This window comes from Mixophyes fleayi, chromosome 4 (genome assembly GCF_038048845.1).
Source record: "Mixophyes fleayi isolate aMixFle1 chromosome 4, aMixFle1.hap1, whole genome shotgun sequence".
NCBI classification, from domain to species: Eukaryota; Metazoa; Chordata; class Amphibia; order Anura; family Limnodynastidae; genus Mixophyes; species Mixophyes fleayi.
In genome coordinates, this window is record NC_134405.1 from 342,706,221 (window position 1) to 342,722,356 (window position 16,136).

The following is a 16,136-nucleotide window of genomic DNA, read 5'->3' on the forward strand; positions in this document are numbered from 1 at the left end:
GAAGCAGTAAAACACGGAGGAGATTTGTATTGGGAATGAGCCCCTCCAGGGGTCCGAGATCTCTGACCAAGAATAATGACCAAACATAGCGGTACAAAGCTGTTGGCATTTTCACCATTTTGGTTGGATATAGTCATTAAAAATATCAGATTATTATTATTATTATTATTATTATTATTATTATTATTATTAATAATAATAATAATAATAATAATAATCTTTATAGGGCGCTGCATGAGGTCCTCACCGCCGTACAGAGGGAAGTGACCATTAATCAGTAATAGAGCATTAATAAAACCCTCCTATGCTCCAATGCTGATCTCCCTACAATCCGCTGTTTGGGGTAATATCAGACTACAACTGGTTTCTGGATGGGGAGAGACGTCTGTCGCAGAGACGCTGGGAATTGTTTAAAATTGGTTCTCAAAGCTGTTCATCAAAACAGCTCTCAATTTAGTGAATTCTCCTGAAATTCTGGAACTTTACCTGGACTAAATTCTACCAAGACGAACAAGTTCCACCTTGTTGGAGCCAGTTTGAACATTTTTGAAACGTCTGGAACATGTTGAAACTTAATGGCCACATTTTAACAGTTTTCCAATGTGAACTGTGACTTCAAACCACAAAATTGAATTTTACCAAGACGGTCGAACCGTCTAAATTCGAACCGATTTGAATTATTTGAACATCTCTAGTCAATAGACATGCGCTTAGCTCTGCAGAGCCCCAATTTCCATCTCTTTAAAGAGATTCAGTATCTCTGAGTTGGGGAGACACAGATCCACTTAGCAAAATGTCCCAATAGTAAATCCCTAGCGTTTTACACCAGAGACCCTTATACTGAGTGATTGTCTTGCATTTGTTTTCAGACCCCCGCCTATACTTAATGATGGCAGGGGAGGGCTGGCAAATTTTAGCCCTGGGGGCAGGATTCAACTGGGCAGCCTATTAGGAACATTTTAAAGGAGGAAAAAAATGCAGATGGTCCAGTGACCCAGCACAAGGTAGCCAACTGAGACCTGACCGCCTGCCCCGCAGTCCCCAAGTCCCCCTGCCCACCAGCCCCCCAGCCCAACCTGCCCCTTTACGAGGGTTGTTGTGCTGGAATTTGGAATGCAAAATGAATCGGCCACTTATTCTATCTATTTTGGAGCTGCGTCCATTATTTACATAACGAGCGTACTCTTGCCCAGTACCCACTGCCAGTCCCTCTTGCATGGTAACAACTAAAATATATATTTTTTCATCCCAGCTAATTGCTATAGTCATCCGGCACGGGGTGAAATGGGTCTTTGCAATGGGTCAGCAATAGTCTTATACATTCCATCATGGATCACACTGAGTGATGCCCTGCAGGGGGAGGAGCCTGTTTATTGAGTACCTGTGGACAAACAGTTGACTAAAGCAAGATGTTTTCTAGGCTCTCACGTTTAATAACTAGAATTGGTAAAATGACATTATGCTGTAGGCAAAAACAACAAGTTGATTTGTTTCAGAATAAGAGGCTCAGTGATTAGGAGATCCCCGGCCATATTACAGTGCTGGCAATTGTACTCCGCATTGTGTTGTCTGAGTTAATCATTACACAACCTGTACAATAACTGTAAGGATCGTGAGAATGGAATTCAGCTCAGTAAATAGATACACCAAGGGCACCTACATCATTGTGCTGTATTGTTGGGAAATAAGAGTAATGAACCGTGATTCACCTGGACACTTGAAACATAATCAGTTCCTCAAGGACTAATAACACATAAAAACATAATCTGAGTGTGGAAACATGAGCAGTATTGATTCTCCCATTACTGGTGTATTAAAGGGCCGCTGCCCCTAAAATGGAAACTACTTAAAGACATCTATTGACAAATTCACAGACAAAATGTTTTAGAAACGCATCCCAGATTTGGGAGAATACAGAGAAATAGGGGAAGCATTTTATCGTGCAGTCCGGACTTCCTGTCTGTAAGCCTATGCAGTGTCCAGTGAGAGCCTTAAACTAGAAATTATATGTAGCAATAGTTTACACTTGGATAAGTAATACGATGGCATAGATTCTTTACTAGAGGTCCTTTCACATTGCATCAACCTCTAGTTTAGTTTGTTTGACTTTTTGTTGCCAAATCTAATATTATGATTGCTGCAAATTGAGGTCGGTGATTCCACTTTGTAAAAAAAAATAAGACATAAAAATTGAGTAGAATGAAGTAAAATAGAACTTACATGGCGACATTGTATAGTGTGTTTCCTAGTTCAAACATTGAACATTACTTTGAGGTCAGAAGTTTTCAGTGGAAAACTGTTACAAATTGAATGTAATGTAGCACTAAGCTTGAACTTCCACTTTGCTTTTAGTCTTTAAAGTTTGAGAATTTTTGTCCGATTTTCAAACTTTAGAGCTGATTCGACGAACCAATTTAAGAACCTCTTATAAGCAAGTATGAGCATCTCTAGACCCGTAGACAGTGAGCTTGAGGGGTAATTTTTGAGTTTGTTTTTGTGTTGTTAACAAAATTACTGGCTCCAGGTAGTTGGGTAGGCTACGGTTGCACTTTAAACAAATATTTAATTTTAAAATACAACTTGGCTTATACACACACACACACACACACACACACACACACACACTATATGAACAAAAGTATTCAGAAGCTTGACCATTACATCAACAGGGACTGTAATGACATTGTATTCAAATACATATACTTTAATATGGAGTTGTTCCCAATATTGCAGCGATAACAGCTTCCACTCTTCTTGGAAGCGTGGAGGCTTTCCACAAGAGAAGGCCATTGATAGCTCCATCCAGTTCATCCCAAAGGTGTTCGATGGGGTTGAGGTCAGGGCTCTGTGCTGCCAGTCAAGTTCTTCCACACCAAATTATGTCTTTATAGTCCTTGCTTTGTGCACTGGGGCACAGTCATGTTGGAATAGAAAAGGGCCTTCCCCAAACTGTTGCCACAAAGTTGGAAGCATAGCTATTAAGATTGCCCTTCACTGGAGATAAGGGGCCTAGCCCAAACCCTGAAAAACAGCCCCATACCATTATCCCTCCTCCACCAAACTTCACAGTTGGCATAATGCAGTCAGGTAGGTAACGTCCCCCCGGCATCCGCCAAACCCAGACTCACCCATCTGACTGCAAACAGAGAAGCGTGATTCATCACTCCACAGAACATGTTTCCACTGCTCCACAGTCCAGTGTAGGTGTGTTTTACACCACTCCATCCGACGCTGGGCATTGGTCTTGGTGATGTGAGGCTGCATGCAGCTGCTCGACTATGGAAACCCATCCATTAAGCTCCCAGCGCAGTTTTTGTGCTTACATTAATGCCAGTGGAAGTTCAGAACTCTTCAGCTCAGCTATGGAATCAGCAGAGTGTTGGCGACTTTTACGCACCATGCGCCTTAGCAGTCGTTGACCCCGCTCTGTGATTTTACTTGGTTTTGTGCTTCGTGGCTGAGTTGCTGTTGTTCCTAAACGCTTCCACTTTCTAATAATATCACTTACAGTTGACCGCGGAATATCCAGCAGGGATGAAATTTCACGAACTGTCTTATTAGAAAGGTGGCATCTATCACAGTACCACGCTTGGTGTCACTGAGCTCTTCAGAACGACCCATTTTGTATCACAGATGTTTGCAAATGGAGACTGCATGGCTGGTGCTGGATGTTATACACCTCTGGCAACGGGTCTGATTGTAACACCTCAATTCAATAATTAACAGGTGTGGCCAAATACTTTTGTCCATAAAGTGTATAATGTTTTATATAAAGTGTAATTGTGGGAGCAGATATCTTCATACACACAACAGCTTTGCTGTCACTAATCCCGGACACCAGTCAGCACCTCTTGAATAACATGATACAATAGTTTGCACCCAGCTATCTTGCGACACAAACACAACGTCAAACAGGTCACGGTCTGGGAACTTTTAACGATATATATTTGTCAATGTTTTTATTGGCTGTATAATTTGGGGAAACTGGTATTTCAGGGTGTAGTGGTTGCGTAAAGATGCTGAATGTAATTATTAGTGGGAGATGTTTATTTTCTAGAGGAAGTCATTATGAAAGTACAAGTAGAGTTATATGCTGTAGGGAACCTTATATACAAGCAGCTAGTGTTCCCACAAAAGTGTTGAAAGAATGAACAGAAGATCCATGTTTATAATACGTGTACAGTTATCCACTCTGTCCTATAGAGCGGATATTGTGGTCACTGCAATTACGGTGGTTACCCACTGGTGCTGAGAAAACACCAGTGAAATACTGTCCAACGCGTTCGCTTGTAACCAGCTCTTGCACCAGGGGGTGGGATGTGGGCGGGGTCAATCGAGGACACGACATCGCTGCCCGCTACGCAGCCGCCTGAGGAAGGGGCTATGGGTTCCACCCACAGTTACATCCTTTTATTAGTATTTTGTAAGCGTGATTTTAATGCCGTGGATAGCTCACCGAGAGGTGACACTGAAATACGTCTACAAAGCTTCGCTGCCGTGTAATAGACATGTTTTATGACCGACTTACTGTGCAAATACTAATCTGCTTGCTGCAACCTCACCTCCTCCAATATAATTATCTGTTCTGTGTTTACATTCACCCCAGATAACAGAGTATCAGACATTGCTTGTGCAAACCTGACATATCTCTGCACATTTCTATGCATAACTACCATTGATTTGTTGAATAATTAGTAATTGTGCATTAAGAGCCTGATACATTAAGGAAAGGAAAAAAATGAGTAACTTTGCTCTTTGGCAAAACCATGTTGCATTGGAGGGGGAGGTAAATGTAAAATGTGATGACAGAGTTATAGTTGGGGTAGGACATGTCCTAGATCAACTTTATATTTCAGTGTAAACATAAAGCTATCAAGTATTTGTGTCCTACATGAAAAAACAGCCAATATTTATCTTATGTGCAAAATAATAATCTAATTTGTACCCCTTGTACATGGGATGGTTTTGTCCAGGAGAAAACTTGCTCTTTTTTTTCTCTTACATTCCTTAATGTATCAGTGCCTAAATGTGCAAACGTTTGGTCACCAATCCAGTTGTTTCATTACTATGTTTCAGCACTTGCTGATGAAATTAATGTCATGATAATATATTGGGATAATATATTGGGTCTAGATATCTGTCTACACTTCTGTAAATTTGTTGTTGTTGTAAGGCCTCAAATTGAAGAATGAAGATATTGAAACTTGTGAATACATCAGAATATATATATATATATATTTATATTTACTACGATCATGGTGGGATTATGAGTCTTCTGACCAAAATGTTTTTTGTTTTCCTCTGTACAGAACTGTAAGAACGGCTGTGAGAACGGAGCGGTCTGTAATGATGGGGATCACGATCACTTGGACGGAGCCTTCAAGGTGAGATATGTGCGGTGTCTGTTGCTAGAACATTCCAGGGAAGTGCAACTAGATGAGGATAAATACATATTACATAATAATACACCAGAGAGCTGCAGCTTGACCTGACCAGCGTGGAGCTCCGTCCCACAGGGTGATTGGTTCCCGCAGTAACGCATTATTTGTGGGTCTGATTCTTGATTTCTCCAGGGAAAATCATGTCCTCAGTGAATGGAGGAACGGGAGTGAGGTCAGATGGCAGCAGCTGTAGCAGGAACAAGTGTTACCCCTGTAACTGAAGGACACGACTACATGTAACAGTAACAGCCCCATCCTGCTCTCCTCTTTAATTTCATCATTCTGCCTGTTTCAAGCAAGTGTGTTGACGTTCTCTGTAAACTTCACTTTTGCGTGAATAGTGGAGAGGGCAGCAGGGGCGAGAGGGGAGCAGGGGTGAGAGGGGAGCAGCAGCAGCGAGAGGGGAGAAGGGGTTAAAGGGGAGCCGAGGCGAGGGAGGAGCAGGGGCGAGGGGGAGCAGGGGCGAGGGGGGAGCAGTGGCGAAGAGGGTGCAGGGGTGAGAGGGGAGCAGCGGTGAGAGAGGGGAGCAGGGGCGTGAGGAGAGCAAGGGCGTGAGGGGAGCAACAGAGGTGAGAGGGGAGCAGGGGCGAGAGAGGGCAGCAGGGGCGAGAGGGGAGCAGGGGTGAGAGGGAAGCAGGGGCGTGAGGGGAGCAACAGAGGTGAGAGGGGAGCAGGGGCGAGAGAGGGCAGCAGGGGCGTGAGGGGAGCAACAGAGGTGAGAGGGGAGCAGGGGCGAGAGAGGGCAGCAGGGGCGAGAGGGCAGCAGGGGTGAGAGGGAAGCAGGGGCGTGAGTAGAGCAAGGGCGTGAGGGGAGCAGCAGAGGTGAGAGGGGAACAAGGGTGAGAGGGGAGCAGGGGCAAGAGAGGGCAGCAGGGGCGAGAGAGGGCAGCAGGGGCGAGAGGGGAGCAGGGGTGAGAGGGAAGCAGGGGCGTGAGGAGAGCAAGGGCGCGAGGGGAGCAGCAGAGGTGAGAGGGGAACAAGGGTGAGAGGGGAGCAGGGGCGAGAGAGGGCAGCAGGGGCGAGAGAGGGCAGCAGGGGCGAGAGAGGGCAGCAGGGGCGAGAGAGGGCAGCAGGGGCGAGAGGGCAGCAGGGGCGAGAGGGAAGCAGGGGCGTGAGGAGAGCAAGGGCGTGAGGGGAGCAGCAGAGGTGAGAGGGGAACAAGGGCGAGAGGGCAGCAGGGGCGAGAGAGGGCAGCAGGGGCGAGAGAGGGCAGCAGGGGCGAGAGAGGGCAGCAGGGGCGAGAGAGGGCAGCAGGGGCGAGAGGGCAGCAGGGGCGTGAGTAGAGCAAGGGCGTGAGGGGAGCAGCAGAGGTGAGAGGGGAACAAGGGTGAGAGGGCAGCAGGGGCGAGAGAGGGCAGCAGGGGCGAGAGGGGAGCAGGGGTGAGAGGGAAGCAGGGGCGAGAGAGGGCAGCAGGGGCGAGAGGGGAGCAGGGGTGAGAGGGAAGCAGGGGCGTGAGGAGAGCAAGGGCGTGAGGGGAGCAGCAGAGGTGAGAGGGGAACAAGGGTGAGAGGGGAGCAGGGGCGAGAGAGGGCAGCAGGGGCGAGAGGGCAGCAGGGGCGAGAGAGGGCAGCAGGGGCGAGAGAGGGCAGCAGGGGCGAGAGGGCAGCAGGGGCGAGAGGGCAGCAGGGGCGAGAGGGAAGCAGGGGCGTGAGTAGAGCAAGGGCGTGAGGGGAGCAGCAGAGGTGAGAGGGGAACAAGGGCGAGAGGGCAGCAGGGGCGAGAGAGGGCAGCAGGGGCGAGAGAGGGCAGCAGGGGCGAGAGAGGGCAGCAGGGGCGAGAGAGGGCAGCAGGGGCGAGAGGGCAGCAGGGGCGTGAGTAGAGCAAGGGCGTGAGGGGAGCAGCAGAGGTGAGAGGGGAACAAGGGTGAGAGGGCAGCAGGGGCGAGAGGGCAGCAGGGGCGAGAGAGGGCAGCAGGGGCGAGAGAGGGCAGCAGGGGCGAGAGGGCAGCAGGGGCGAGAGGGCAGCAGGGGCGAGAGGGAAGCAGGGGCGTGAGTAGAGCAAGGGCGTGAGGGGAGCAGCAGAGGTGAGAGGGGAACAAGGGCGAGAGGGCAGCAGGGGCGAGAGAGGGCAGCAGGGGCGAGAGAGGGCAGCAGGGGCGAGAGAGGGCAGCAGGGGCGAGAGGGCAGCAGGGGCGAGAGGGCAGCAGGGGCGAGAGGGAAGCAGGGGCGTGAGTAGAGCAAGGGCGTGAGGGGAGCAGCAGAGGTGAGAGGGGAACAAGGGCGAGAGGGCAGCAGGGGCGAGAGAGGGCAGCAGGGGCGAGAGAGGGCAGCAGGGGCGAGAGAGGGCAGCAGGGGCGAGAGGGAAGCAGGGGCGTGAGTAGAGCAAGGGCGTGAGGGGAGCAGCAGAGGTGAGAGGGGAACAAGGGCGAGAGGGCAGCAGGGGCGAGAGGGCAGCAGGGGCGAGAGGGCAGCAGGGGCGAGAGAGGGCAGCAGGGGCGAGAGAGGGCAGCAGGGGCGTGAGGAGAGCAGCAGAGGTGAGAGGGGAACAAGGGTGAGAGGGGAACAAGGGTGAGAGGGGAGCAGGGGCGAGAGAGGGCAGCAGGGGCGAGAGAGGGCAGCAGGGGCGAGAGAGGGCAGCAGAGGTGAGAGGGGAACAAGGGCCAGAGGGCAGCAGGGGCGAGAGGGCAGCAGGGGCGAGAGGGCAGCAGGGGCGAGAGGGCAGCAGGGGCGAGAGGGCAGCAGGGGCGAGAGGGGACCAGTGTGGTACTGTTACATTGATCAAAGACACTGGTGGTCTAAATTTAATTTTTTATTTTAACTCTTTCATCTATACCCAAAACCGGATGCTGAGTTATCCTCTATTTAATGGCAGCCATCTTAGTTGAGGGAAAGTTTGCACTTTTGACAGATGACATGTGCACAATATTACCTACTCTTCAAGCAAAATCCACACAACTATAGACACAGGGAAGATGGAAATCATTATTAGTAAAACACATCTGCAAGACTTCAGTTTTTACACGAAAAATTGTCTGTCCCCAGCTTTGCAGCGACCGGAAGCTGTTCTGCATTCTTGATTGGACGCCAGTTCTACTAGACTCTGTATAAGCGTTGGAGTCACCCTTGTAATAGAGAGAGACACCTGGTATAAAGCAGCTGTGTAAACACGTTCTCTTATGTTTAAGTCTTGGCACAAATCTCTCCTGCTATATACACGCTGTGCAGAGAACAGGGAGACGTATCTAATAAACCAGAAGCCCCCTTAGCAGAATCTAACATGTTTTCTTCACCCCCCTGAAGCTTCCCCCTCTCTGTGTTCTGACCTTAAACTGACTCCTGATCGCTGTCGCTGCTCCCGGCCCCTCAGTGCTGACTCCGCAGCCAGAAATAGACATAAAGGCCGGCAGGGCTATAATAACAGTGGAACATAGAATTATGCTGCATTTTACACTTCCAGACCTGTATTTCCGGTCACTGAGATTCACCGGACGTATCCTGCAAGTGACCAGATATCCAGATCGCCATTATAGCAAAAAAATAGATTGACAATATTTAATTTAATGTGTGTTCAGTGAGCACAGAAATCTGATATCAGGCTGCATAGAACATACACAAAGAAAGAAATCTAATTTCCAAGGATGAAGGAAGCATCGGCAAGACAAAAGACAGGTTTTAGGATTGAAGGTAAAGAATTACGTCTGGTTAAGCAGAAGGGAGCTGAGAAAGTCAGATGTGAAAAACAAAAGTCGGAATAGTCTTAAGGGGCCTGATTCATTAAGAATCTTAACTTAAGAAACTTCTTATTTCAGTCTCCTGGACAAAACCATGTTACAATGCAAGGGGTGCAAATTAGTTTTATGTTTTGCACATAAGTTAAATGCTGACTGTTTTTTCATGTAGCGCACAAATATCAACTTTACATTTCAGTGTACAAATAAGCTATCAATGTAACACAGCTATGAGATTGCCAAGATGGAGAAATTAGAGATGGGACATAGAAGAGTTACCAATAGCTCTTCTTTATTTACGAAATTTCCTCTTTAGCAGAAATATTTCAAAATGCTATCAGTCAGCTTATACAGCCATTTATAACTCCTATTAACTACAGTGATAATATTTGTGTTTTTGTTGCTTCAACTCAAGAGCAAAACTTGGCTCGATGTCAGGTATTCAGTGTCTTCAAGACATAAATCTGACATTATGTACAGATGTGTCTGATCCGTCAAAGGAAACTCAAATTCTCTGGTCACATCTTTTCTCAAGTTGGAATGAGTCCAGACTCATTCAAGTTATCAAGATTATGGCCAAAACTATTAACACCGGAGAAGTTCCGTATTTTCTTGATATCACTAATTAATGCTCTATTCCAAATTAAGCTCATTTGGACGCCCCACTCGGAGAGAAGAATGATCGTTTTGAATGTACTTTGTCACAATCACGTTTGATAAGATCAAAAGAAGCCTATAGGACAGTGTCACAATATCTCATTACTATACTGCATGGAAAGCAGAATTCATTGCTGGACTAGAAGCCTTTTTTGACTCAGGTAAATTCTCTTGAGGATCCCCAAATTGTAGAGTCTGCGAGACAAGGTTTGACAGACGTTGAAAAACATTACTCTGTCTTCCACAATTGTAAACATGTTCAACATATATTTAGATGGTATTCATGTTACAAAGGATACTGATCATCAAGGTCTAGTGGTTCTTTTAGGAAATCCCAATAACCAGAACATTTATGGGGCTTACACTTATAGACATACAATTTCTCCAATGATGTGTGGGCAGCACAGTGGCCTAGTGGTTAGCACTTGTGCTTCACAGCACTGGGGTCATGAGTTCGATTCCCGACCATGGCCTTATCTGTGTGGAGTTTGTATGTTCTCCCTGTGTTTGCGTGGGTTTCCTCCGGGTGCTCCGGTTTCCTCCCACACTCCAAAAACATACTGGTAGGTTAATTGGCTGCTATCAAAAATTGACCCTAGTCTCTACCTGTCTGTCAGTATGTATATGTGTGTGAGTGTGTGTCTATATTAGGGACTGTAAGCTCCAATGGGGCAGGGACTGATGTGAGTGAATTCTCTGTACAGCGCTGCGGAATTAGTGGCGCTATATAAATAAATAAATGATGATGATGATGATACACTTACAGGCATACAATGTTTCGATCAGACATACAGTAGATCTGGTATTGATAATCCATGGTTACATTTCACTCTTTACCTTCTAAGGTTTCATGTTCTACATCAGTAGAGGACTGTGGGATTTTCATAATCAATATCTCCATTCCAGATTCTGTTACTTTGTGACAACATTAGGGAAGTGTCATCGGTAAACAAAGTCATATTTCATTGATGATGGAAAACACATCCCTGAGTTTAGCGATTTGTAATCATTGACAAGAACTGATCGGACATGATGACTCCGTTATTCCTTCCACGTTACGAATGTACAGCAAGAGTTCGATGTTGCTCATGTGGTCATCTAAGGGTGGTAAAGACCAGACAAGATTTTGGGAAGAGGTTTGTTTTTCCCTGTGTGGAACAACTTGTCTGTCTTTGGATACAGTTTTGTATAACATTTTTGCTAATTATGGAATTCCAGAAAAGATGGATTATTACCTGTTGTTTCAAAGCAAATTCACAAAGCATTTTGCAATTCAGCTGCACTAGATGCACTTTTCCTGTGAGCGCAGGTTAGGGGGGAATGTTGATGTGCGCTGGACAGACCATCCAGGCGCAGCAGTGCAAAGCAATGTGGTGCGCATCGTGTGCCCTCCGGAATAGAGGCTCCGTGCGTGTAAGTGTTAAATAAATGATTTAAATATGTTATGCAATAAATGGAAACATTACTGCCCTATATTACAGTGATCTGGAGACTAGCGGTGGCTGGATCTATTCTGTGCTACAAATCAGCACAATTTATATTCTAATCCAATAATTTATATATTAAGTGGAGATGTAAAATAAACCTCCACCTAAAAGCATTGTGATAATCACAGCTCAGACGCAGACTTCTCTATCTATTCTGCATGGTCTGTGTCTGTGTATATATATATATATATATATATAACTATAGGGCTCTTCCTCGCACCTCCGGTTCCTGCGCTCTGGGAGATATTATTCTCTCATCTTCTCACCACCCGCCGTTAGGTAGAACCAGTCTCCTGCCTGCGGGAAGGGCTCAGGAATTCAGCGTTTTGTCTTATTTGGAGCCAACACCAGTTTATTGACTCAAACTAAAACAAGAGCTAAACAGCCCTCCCGAGGATTCAATAATCAAGGGAACAGGAAACAATGGGCCTGATTCATTAAGGAGCATAAATGCCGATATATATCCCGTATTTTGCTGAAAATCGATCAGCGCCTGCCCACAACCGGAGTATGCACCAGAGGATGCAGCAAGCTTTGGACGTCTTAAAGTTTATGGGGGGAACAAATTAATTTTTTTGTAATTAATGACTATAATATTAATGGGTGACAATCATTGAATAGTTTGTTTGTGTTTCTGTTGGTTATTTTGTGACTTTTTATTCAACTTATATATTGGACGTATCCTGTGTTGTCTCTTAGAACAGACCTAGGACCTGATTCATTAAGGAAAGTGAAGCAAAACAAAGGAATACATTTTCACATTGGCAAAACCATGTTGCATTGGAGGGGGAGGTAAATTTAAAATGTGATGGCAGATTTATAGTTGGGGTAGGGCATGTCCTAGATTAAGTTTATATTTCATTGTAACAAAAAAGTGATCAAGTATTTGTGTACTAAATGATAAAACAGCCAGTATTTTCCATACATGCAATATAATAAACTATTTTCCACCCCTTGCATGTAACTTGGTTTTGTCCAGGAGAAAACTTACTCACTTTTTTGCCCTACTTTCTATAATAAATCAGGCCCAATATGATCAATAAGATAAATACTGACTGTTTTTCATGTAGGACACAAATACTTGATAGCTTTATATTTACACTGAAATTTAAGGTTGATCTAGGACATGTCCTACCCCAACTATAAATCTGTCAATGGGAGTTTGAAACACAAGGGCATGTGTTACATCATAATGCTCATTGGACCAGAATGCAAATGCTAGAAAAAGCCAGAATGCAAAGGTAAAAGTACTGAGTGGGCTGTAGGTTTAATTTGGCCACCACTGAGAGAAATACAGGTTCATTTAATAACATAAACACAGTGCCTTAGTGGTTAGCACTTCTACCTTACAGAACTGGGGTCATGAGTTCAATTCCCGACCATGGCCTTATCTGTGAGGAGTTTGTATGTTCTCCCGGTGTTTGCGTGGGTTTCCTCCGGGTGCTCCGGTTACCTCCCACACTCCAAAAACATACTGGTAGGTTAATTGGCTGCTAACAAATTGACCCTAGCTTTGCATTGTCGCCCAGCGTTACAATGTAGTTTATCTCGTTAGCGTTTCATGCGATTTTTAGCACCCTCTAGACGTGTTATACGATCCAGGGTTGCTGTTTTGCACTTTATAAACCACTTCCATATTCTGATGTGTTGTCCACATTTCTCCGCTCACCGTTAAGTCCTCATGAGTTTTATTTTGCCAAACTTATTACTGGCTAAAGGGATTCAAACGGAATAAAATTCCTGAAATCTGATTTCACAGTTGTAGGACATTAAGTTACAAAGAGCCGTTGTTCTGAGATCACATTCTTACAGCGAATACACAGAGAAACAAAGGAAAGCTACAAGACGTTATCCTATTACCAGTGTAATCCCCACATCCAATAACAGACTCATTGCACAAAACTGCCACCAAGATTACGGCATCTCCGATCAGCTCTTGGCACCCGTACCTCCCAACACTGAGAACTGGAGCAGAACAAGCCCCGCCCATGACTCATCCAAACTGCACCCTGATCTGTCCTGACACGCCCACACACATATACACAATCATCACATTTGGACAAGGCGCCACCCACTTCCATGATAGCTCCGCCCCTATTAAGGTTCATGAACAGGGACAATTACCAACAGAGATGCTCTACAACCATACACTCTACTAGACAGATAAATGCTGATAGCTGATTGGTTGCCTACTTGTAACAATGCTCCCGTATACTTCTAAAACCACATGTAATCATATATGCGTATACAGCATTACTTGTAGTAGAGTATGTGGAGTATTGTAGTAATGTCCCTAAATCCCCCTGTAACACATGTGATACATGAGTATTGAGTATTCGTCATCATCATCATCACCATTTATTTATATAGCACTACTCATTCCGCAGCGCTGTACAAAGAAATCGCTCACATCAGTCCCTGCCCCATTGGAGCTTACAGTCTAAATTCCCTGACATACACACACACACAGACAGAGACACAGAGAGAGACTAGGGTCAATTTGTTAGTTGCCAATTAACCTACTAGTATATTTTTGGAGACAGGGAGGAAACAGGAGCACCCGGAGGAAACCCACGCAAACACTGGGAGAACATACAAACTCCACACAGATAAGGCCATGGTCAGGAATTGAACTCATGACCCCAGTGCTGAGAGGCAGAAGTGCTAACCACTAAGCCACCATGCATAGTAATGTTCCTGGGTCCCCCAGTAACACATGATATATGAGTACAAAGTATTATAGGAACTTATCCCCCAGTAACACATGTGATATATGAGAACAGAGTATTATAGTAACTTATCCCCCAGTAACACATGTGATATATGAGAACAGAGTATTATAGTAACTTATCCCCCAGTAACACATGTGATATATGAGAACAGAGTATTATAGTAACTTATCCCCCAGTAACACATGTGATATATGAGTACAGAGTATTATAGTAACTTATCCCCCAGTAACACATGTGATATATGAGTACAGAGTATTATAGTAACTTATCCCCAGTAACACATGTGATATATGAGTACAGAGTATTATAGTAACTTATCCCCCAGTAACATGCGATATATGAGTACAGAGTATTATAGTAACTTATCCCCCAGTAACACATGTGATATATGAGAACAGAGTATTATAGTAACTTATCCCCCAGTAACATGCGATATATGAGTACAGAGTATTATAGTAACTTATCCCCCAGTAACACATGTGATATATGAGAACAGAGTATTATAGTAACTTATCCCCCAGTAACATGCGATATATGAGTACAGAGTATTATAGTAACTTATCCCCCAGTAACACAGGTGATATATGAGTACAGAGTATTATAGTAACTTATCCCCCAGTAACACATGTGATATATGAGTACAGAGTATTATAGTAACTTATCCCCCAGTAACACATGTGATATATGAGAACAGAGTATTATAGTAACTTATCCCCCAGTAACACATGTGATATATGAGTACAGAGTATTATAGTAACTTATCCCCCAGTAACACATGTGATATATGAGAACAGAGTATTATAGTAACTTATCCCCCAGTAACACAGGTGATATATGAGTACAGAGTATTATAGTAACTTATCCCCCAGTAACACATGTGATATATGAGAACAGAGTATTATAGTAACTTATCCCCCAGTAACACATGTGATATATGAGTACAGAGTATTATAGTAACTTATCCCCCAGTAACACATGTGATATATGAGTACAGAGTATTATAGTAACTTATCCCCCAGTAACACAGGTGATATATGAGTACAGAGTATTATAGTAACTTATCCCCCAGTAACACAGGTGATATATGAGTACAGAGTATTATAGTAACTTATCCCCCAGTAACACATGTGATATATGAGTACAGAGTATTATAGTAACATATCCCCCAGTAACACATGTGATATATGAGTACAGAGTATTATAGTAACATATCCCCCAGTAACACATGTGATATATGAGTACAGAGTATTATAGTAACTTATCCCCCAGTAACACATGTGATATATGAGTACAGAGTATTATAGTAACTTATCCCCCAGTAACACATGTGATATATGAGAACAGAGTATTATAGTAACTTATCCCCCAGTAACACATGTGATATATGAGTACAGAGTATTATAGTAACTTATCCCCCAGTAACACATGTGATATATGAGAACAGAGTATTATAGTAACTTATCCCCCAGTAACACAGGTGATATATGAGTACAGAGTATTATAGTAACTTATCCCCCAGTAACACATGTGATATATGAGAACAGAGTATTATAGTAACTTATCCCCCAGTAACACATGTGATATATGAGTACAGAGTATTATAGTAACTTATCCCCCAGTAACACATGTGATATATGAGTACAGAGTATTATAGTAACTTATCCCCCAGTAACACAGGTGATATATGAGTACAGAGTATTATAGTAACTTATCCCCCAGTAACACAGGTGATATATGAGTACAGAGTATTATAGTAACTTATCCCCCAGTAACACATGTGATATATGAGTACAGAGTATTATAGTAACATATCCCCCAGTAACACATGTGATATATGAGTACAGAGTATTATAGTAACATATCCCCCAGTAACACATGTGATATATGAGTACAGAGTATTATAGTAACTTATCCCCCAGTAACACATGTGATATATGAGTACAGAGTATTATAGTAACTTATCCCCCAGTAACACATGTGATATATGAGTACAGAGTATTATAGTAACTTATCCCCCAGTAACACATGTGATATATGAGTACAGAGTATTATAGTAACTTATCCCCCAGTAACACAGGTGATATATGAGTACAGAGTATTATAGTAACTTATCCCCCAGTAACACAGGTGATATATGAGTACAGAGTATTA

General features: G+C 44.3%; 1 protein-coding gene across 2 annotated transcripts in view; it reads left to right on the plus strand.

The window, feature by feature from the left end:
• BCAT1 (branched chain amino acid transaminase 1) overlaps positions 1-16,136 on the plus strand; it is a 53,092-nt gene that overhangs the window by 19,895 nt on the left and 17,061 nt on the right. For both annotated transcript variants that reach the window (XM_075210763.1, XM_075210762.1), the window contains exon 2: positions 5,310-5,384. In XM_075210763.1, the coding sequence (XP_075066864.1) occupies positions 5,310-5,384 (75 nt within the window). The remainder of the gene's footprint in view (positions 1-5,309; positions 5,385-16,136) is intronic.